The sequence below is a fragment of the Coenobita brevimanus genome, chromosome 30 (assembly GCF_032717465.1).
Source record: "Coenobita brevimanus isolate Jiangsu-jjx chromosome 30, ASM3271746v2, whole genome shotgun sequence".
Classification (NCBI taxonomy): Eukaryota; Metazoa; Arthropoda; class Malacostraca; order Decapoda; family Coenobitidae; genus Coenobita; species Coenobita brevimanus.
Window position 1 is genome coordinate 27,188,351 of NC_136983.1, and position 7,832 is coordinate 27,196,182.

General features: G+C 42.5%; 1 protein-coding gene across 1 annotated transcript in view; it reads right to left on the reverse strand.

The window, feature by feature from the left end:
* The window catches only part of LOC145395265 (glutamate receptor ionotropic, kainate 3-like), a 110,426-nt gene extending 102,853 nt beyond the window's left edge, over window positions 1-7,573 (reverse strand). Inside the window, exon 1 of the mRNA XM_080268946.1 lies at window positions 7,434-7,573. Coding sequence (XP_080125072.1) covers window positions 7,434-7,573 — 140 coding nt within the window. The remainder of the gene's footprint in view (window positions 1-7,433) is intronic.
* Between the last annotated feature and the right edge of the window lie 259 nt (window positions 7,574-7,832).

Genomic DNA, 7,832 nt, shown 5'->3' on the forward strand with positions numbered 1-7,832 from the left:
GTTGACAGTTAGACGAACTTGATTTGAAGAGCATGCTGGCCTACTATCTGTGTTACAGAAACAATGAAAAAGTCCACCAAAGGGAGATTGGCAGAAGCTAGTCCCAAGGGCTGATAAAACTGGAGCTCCACCTCCCCCAGTCATCTGCTTTCCATTCACCCTGGGACTACCATCCTGTTCTGCTGGTTTTACAGTCAACTTCTCTGGGGCCCAGCCATGATTTTCGTTCTTTTCTGTACCCAAAATAACTTGAACATAACACTGAGTTCACCACTAGAAGAAAAGAAAAAACTTTCTTCTCTCTCAGAACAGGCGATAGCATTACCGAAAACCTTGGTTATCCCACAAAGAGATTTCATTTTACAGAGTGTATGATCCTTGATGAGTTACCTGAGAGGAGCATGTGGAGTGATATGGAGGGATAGGTTGATGAATGAATCAGTAAAGGAACGTTGTAGACTGGATGTGGATGTGGTTGAGAAAATTAGGAGAAATACACTGAGGTGGTTTGGACATGTGGAGAGAATGGAGAATGAAAGACTGACTAAGAGGGTGTATGTATGTGAAGGGGAGGGAGGGGAACACCGAGGATGAGGTGAAGGGATGGAGTTGAGAGGTATATGAGGGAGAGGGGAGTGAGTTGGGGGGAGGGCAGTCAAATGGTGGGTGACAGAGCGACTTGGAGGAGTTTTGTCTGCAGCCACCCTTAGCGGGATTAGGGAGCCTGGCTATAGATAGATAGATAGATGATCCTTGACAGACACTGGTCGAGGAAGTCAAAGGTTAAAGGCCAGGGGCGAGGAGCAAGGTAAACTCTTACATTTTTACAAATCGATTTATTCCAAACTTGGTGGGAGGTTTGAGGGTCAGGAAAAGAATGAAAGAATCAATTTTCAGAACAGTCCATCAAAGGTAAAGGCCACAGGACAAGGTCAAATATTCAACGCTTTCACGTACAGAGCTTTTAATTAACTGGAAATTAACATGAGAGGATGTACATTCAGCCAAACATAAAATGGTTCAGTTTCTATAGCAATAGGTCAGTGTTCAAGGCCATGGGACAAGGTAAGTTTAAACACACCTTATTTGGTAGAACAACCGAGGGTCAGGATGGATGAAGTAGTTAGATGATGAGATCAAACGGTCAAAGATCGCGGTCACAAGGCAAGGTGAAAGGTTCGACCTTAGCCCGATTGTAGGGTACAGGAAGTGTTGTACACACTACCTCCTGGAAATAGTGGCAGAACAGCTACAATGTTTCGATGAAAATGTAGTGTCACTAGCAGTACATTTTTTTTTTTTTTTTTGTAAAGTAGTGCACAAACACTACTCTCGTCGCTACCGCAACTATAAAATACATTGCATTTTAGATAATATTTCTCCTTTGTTTTTTGTCAGTGCAAGGAACAAAGAACCAAAGGCCAGGTGCCCACAAACTGTTCCTTCCAAGAAAAAAATACAAAAGAGAGTCAAATTCAAGATCCGTTCATTTCGAGATGCCTGGATAAACTGCGTCTGAAAGACTGGAGATCATAGGAAGTAGGAAATACAGACAGACGGAGAGAATTCCAGAGCTGACCTGTTGCATAAATGAAGGACTGGGGGTAACGGTTAACTCTTGCATTAGAGTTGGACACAAAAGGGATGACAGCTTGTTGCTAGAACGGTGCTATGCACCCGTTTTAGAGGTAGAGGGATAAAAGCAGACTGTTCAGAGGAGCAGTGACCATTGAAGTAGCGACAGAAAAGAGATAACGATGCAACAATGTGATGAAAAGACAGAGGTTGAAGGAAGCCAGTAAGAGTAGGAGAGTTAATGTGACGAAAAGCCTTTGACTACACCCAGTTGAGAAGAGTTGTATGTGGGGAGCCTCCCCACACATGAGAGTTGTACTCTAAACAGGGGTGAATAAAACCCGTGTATACTGTGAACAACTGTGCAAGGGTAAAGAAGGTACGAAATCAGCTTAGCACACCAAATCTCTTGGAAGCAGATTTAAGAGATGTAATATGATCTTTCCAAGATATGTCTGGGGAGAATGGAAGCCCATGTATATTTAAGGGTGATGCAGGACGGAGCTGGATATTATTAAACATTCGAGGGTACACCTGTGGAAGATTTTGCCGGGTTGATAGGTGTAAGAACTGAGTATTTGATGCATTAAAAACAACAAGATTATTATTACCCAGTCAGAGATACGAGCCAAGTCAGACATTAGGTGTGCCATAGCCTCATCCCTTATTTGTTGAAGTAACTGCTGAGATGGACGTTGCAGGAATCAAATGGAAAGGTGAAGGGTGGAATCATCAGTGTACCAGTGGATAGGGTTAGATGTACATCTTAGGTCACTGATGAAAAAAAGGAAGAGAGGTGGTGATAGGAGAGCCCTGAGGAACACCACTGTTGATAGATCTAGGAGAAGAACGGTGGCCGTCTACAACAGCAGCTATAGAACGACCAGAAAGGAAGCTATAGATGTAGGCACAGATAGAAGGACAGAAACCGTTGGAGAGGAGTTTGCAAATTAAAGAGTTATGCCTGACTCGATCGAAGGCCTTTGAGATGTCAAGTGCAATGGCAAAGCACTCGCCAAAGTCCTGTAAGGAGGATGACCAGGAGTCTGAAAGGTAGGTGAGAAGATCGCCAGTGGAGCGTCTCTGATGGAACCCATAATAATGACCAGAAAGAAGGTTGTGATAGGAAAGATGCTTTACTTTTTCTGTTAAGGATAGACTCGCAAGCTTTTGAGAAACAGGATGTTAAAGCAACTGGACGATAGTTAGAGTGTTGGGAATGATCACCCTTCTTTGGGACTGGCTGAATGAGAGCAAACTTCCAGCAAGAAGGAAAGGTACAAGTTGATAGCCAAAGGCTAAAGAGTTTACCTAGCACGGTGTAAGTACAGAAGCACAGTTCTTGAGGACAACAGGAGGGACCCCATCAGGCCCAAATGCCTTGTTAGTATTGAGGCAAGTGGTGGCAGAAAATGCATCAACTGAAGAAATTTTCATTTCAGCCATGAGGAAGTCAGAGGGGGAAGTGATGGAGGAACAGCACTGGAATCGTCTAAGGTGGAATTGGAGGAGAAAGTATGAGCAAAGAGATCTGCTTTATTAGTGGAAGAAATAGATACAGAGCCATCAAAGTAGAAAAGAGGAGGGAAGGATTATGTGATAAAGTTGTTAGAAAGGTTTTTTGGCAAGGTGTTAGAAGAAGCGGGAAAAATTCGAGTTGGAGAGTTGGGAGCATTTACTATGGATGAAATTATTTTTAGTAGAGCAAAGAACAGATTTAGAATGGTTCTGAGCTGAAACAAAAAAGATGTGATTCAGGGGTGGGTTAGCTCCAGTACCTTTTATAGACCCTCTCCTTGTTGTCGACAGCATTTGAACAAGCATGATTAAACCAAGGCGTTCTTGCATTAGTCAAAGGATATAAGAAAGGAATGTATGCTTCTATGCCCGAGAGTATAACGTCTGTACTGTATTGTGAGAAGCACACGCAGATGGCTCCTGGCCATGGAAACAATAATCATTCCAGGGAAAATCAAAGAAGTATTACCTGAGGGCCTCCCAATCAGTAGCTCCAAAGTGCCACAACCGACGTTTCTTTAGAGGGTCCACAGACCGTACTGGAGCGAAAGGACAGGTTAAGGTAACAAGGTTGTGATCGGAGGAACCTAATGAAGAGGAAAGATTAACAGTGTAAAAAGAAGGATTAGTTGTAAGGAAGAGGTCAAGCATGTTGGAACTCTCTCCAAGGTGGTCAGGGATACGGGTAGGGTGCTGTACAAGCTGCAGTAGGTCATTAAGGATAGAAAAGATGTAGACGTGTTCACCATGTGGAACAGTGAAAGGAGAGGAGAGCCAAAGGTGGTGGTGAATATTGAAATCTCCTGGAATGGAGATTTCAGAGAATGGAGAAATGGATAGGGTGTGTTCCACTGTAGAAGTAAGATAGTCAAAGAATTTTTCATAGTCAGTAGAATCAAGGGATAAGTAAACAGCACAGATATATTTAGTCTGAGCATGACAGGAATGACAAAGCCAGAGAGTAGAGAATTCAGAAGATGCAAGTTCAGGAACACGAAAGCAAGATCAAGTCGTTGCGTACACATACACAACGGCCACCTTTGGCTTTGAAATGAGTGTACAAAAAGTAGGAGGATACAGAAAAGGGTTTGTTGTCAGTTGCCTAAGATAGCTGAGTCTCAGTTAAGAAGAGAATGTGAGGATTAGAGGAGGAGAGGTGGTGCTCAACAAAGAGAAAGTTAGAGGAAAGGCCACGGATGTTGAAGAAATGAAGAAGAGAGTAAGACAGTGGATCCAGGCAGCTCATTCGTCAGGAGAGGAGCGGATGGTGCGGGTATTTATGTCCCCCCACCCCCCCTGCCGGGGACTCGAGGCTTGTTTACTAGATTTTTTTTTTTTTTTTTTTTTTTTTTAAAGGAAGTGTCGTGGGTTCTGTGCATGTACTTTGGTGTTGACAGTTAGAAAAACTTGCATTGGAGAGCATGCTGGTCTACTCTCTGTGTTGCTGAAACACTGAAAAAGTTCAGCAAAAGGGGATGGTCAGGAACTAGTCTTGAGACCTCATGAAATCGGAGCACCAGCTCTCCCAGTCATCAGCTTTCCATCCACTTCGGGAGTACTGCCCAGCACCTCGTACTGACTCTTATATCAGTTAATTATATCCCAGAAGCAGGCACATGGCTTTCATTTGCTGAAAATCTAAATAACAGCCAGTATTAATGCCATTCATAGGAAATTAGTTGTAGATGAATAAAAGGACTTTAGGAAATGGAGAGGCTGCGTGGATCCGATATTTGTCCTACAATGTTTAATGAAGAAGTATCCAGAGAAGGGAAAGAAGTTGAATGCTGTCTTCATGGATCTGAAAAAAGCACTTGACAAAGTAAACAGACAAGGGAAATGGAAAATATGAAAAATATATGGGGTGGGTGGGATATAGTCGAACCCTGTGAAGAGTTTTTATGACGGGGCTAGAGTTGCAGTGCATGTGGCTAATGAACTAAGTAAGTTCTCTGATCTGAATAATGGAATGAAACAGGGATCTGTAATGTCAGCGTGGTCGTTCATATTATGGATGGATTTACAAAAAAAGGTACAAGGCAAAACAGTAAATGTTGGAGAGTCCCCAATGAGAGAGAGTAGAGATTGAAAACTTCCAATCCTGTTGTTTGATGATGATGATGTTTTGTTAAGTGAAGATGAATGGGATATGTAGGGCTTGGTAAATCAGTCTGGGAGTGCATGTAAGAAACGGAATCTCAATGTGAAAATGAATAACAAAAAAACTGTGGTCTTTGAAAGAAAGGAAGTCATAGCATGCACAGTGAGTCTTGATGGCGAGAAAATGGAGAAAGTTAGTGTATTCAAGTGCATAGTAGGGATGGAGGTTTAGAGGATGAACTGTTTGGAAGGGAATAGAAGGGGAGGAAGGTTGTTGGTTCACTGAAAGCATTGATATGGAATAATGAAATGAGCATAGAAGTAAAAGGTCCCTGTATGACAGCATTGTGATCCCCCAGTCTACGGAAAAGAAGCTTAGACCCCGTTGGAAGGACACCAGTCAAGAGTGAGAGCACTGAAAACGAGTTGTCTGAGAGGAGCACGTGGAGTTACAGACAAATGAGGAAGTTGTTTTGTCAACCCATTATCTCGGCGGAGAAGACCCTTCAAACACAGACAAGCAACCTCCCCTGCAGGGCCGCTCCGTGCAGTGAGATGTTCCTATGCTCCTGACAACGCCTCATCACAGTGAGGTGACAGAAAAATGTAATTGGTTCCTGTGTGGATACCAAATTTGTGTCTCTCCATCCAGTTAACAGGGACATCATAATGGGCTCCACTTCACCCCGTGCTGTAAATGGTTTCCAGGGCTACAAGACACCATTATACTTATCACTCAGTGTAGAGTCAGCTGAAGTGGAAACAACAGTAACAAAAAGTGAGTGGAAGGATAGAGGAAAGTAGAAGTAGAGGCAGTACTACTACCTCAAGTGAATGGGTGTTGTCACCACCACCTACCACACAAGTGAGTCAGTACAGGAGGGTTGTACGAGTATAACTGATGTGGAATATGACTGAAAGCTTTATGGAATAAACTCTGAGTTGCTCTGGCCATGTGGAGAGGATAGAAGGTGAGAGACCGAATAGAAAAGTGTATGTGAGTGAGGCAGAGGGGGAGAAAAGTAGGGGAGACCAAGGATGAGATGGAGGCATGGAGTGGAGATATGTATGACAGAAGGGGGTTAGGCTGAAGGGATGGCAGACAATTTGCAGAGGACAGGGTGACTTGGTGGGGATTGGTTTGTGGCCACCACTTATGGGACTGGGGTGTTTAGCTATAGATATATATACATATAGTTAATAATGTTCACACGAAATATATTGCAGTACCTCGAATGAAAGTACTGTTTATGCAGAAGGACCTTTGTACTGTTGCTGTAGAACAATACAAACACTGACATATTCAGTGGCAGATTTATGGTTAATAACAAATCATGTTGCATCATTACCAAAACAGCTTTGCATTTCCAATTTTGCCACAGTTTGGTTACGAATAGAGCAAGATGACAGCCCTACTGACGGTCCACTGGCGTCCAATGCGCGTCCAACACGAACACGATTAAAAGTTGTGAGTAGCGTTTGGAACACCTCAGAAATATAGCATTTCTATAATGTGCAATAAAGTTACTAGTACTACTACTACTACTGAAAAAAAAAAAAAAAAAAAAAAAAGTGCCACTGCCTGAAGCGCTGCTACCCCAACACTTGGATCAGGCACTGTACATTGAGTAATCCTTCTTGTTCTTCTTATATCTGGTATTAGCACTAGTAATAGCACAAATAATAATTACTCCAATAAACGTTTTTAAAAATCAGAGAAGCAAGTATCAACCACATAAGACCTAGGGAGGAGACGGTGCCAAAAAAGGGATAGGAAGTAGATGGTGGGAAAACACAAGGAACTCCGTCCCAACATTATTCTACTTTCCGAAGTGCCGTTATGATGTAACAGATATTTAACTACAAATATAAAAGCTCACAAAAAGTACCATGAATATAGTATAATTATTACTCCACTACGCAGTCAATTAAAATATGCTGTTAAATTAAAATGTAGGGACGAGGGTAAGTGTGCATTTCCTCCACGTAGTTTGTAGGTAAAAAAAAAAAAGTGACATCCTTACATCTTCATATATTTTATAAAATGCATTTTCATCCTTGTCACAATGAAGTTGGTATAACATGACTCGCAGTTTGTCATCATTATTATCATCAACAACATCACATTTATCATCATCACTACCTCCATCATCATCATCATCACTACCTCCATCATCATCATCATCATTATTATCATCATCACACAAGCACAAAAGTAGGACTATCGCAAAAACCCTTACTTAAAGTTGAGGTAGTGTGCGAGTGCTGTGAGAAGTTTTGCCATGGGTCCGTGTATGGTAAAGGATCCATTGTTGTGATCCCGGATGCGAACATGAGGTGGCCATTCCTCCACAGCCACACGCAGCGCTGCTGATATCATGCTGAAGAAGAATGATAAGATTAACACACACACACACACACACACACACACACACACACACACACACACACACACACACACACACACACACACACACACACACACACACATACACACACACATGCACACACACAGACACACACACACACAGACACACACACACACAGACACACACACACACACGGGTTACTTAAAACAGTCTGGCATTACTCGGAATAAAGTACTAGAGGAGTCCCAACCACGAGAGGTTTAGTGATGA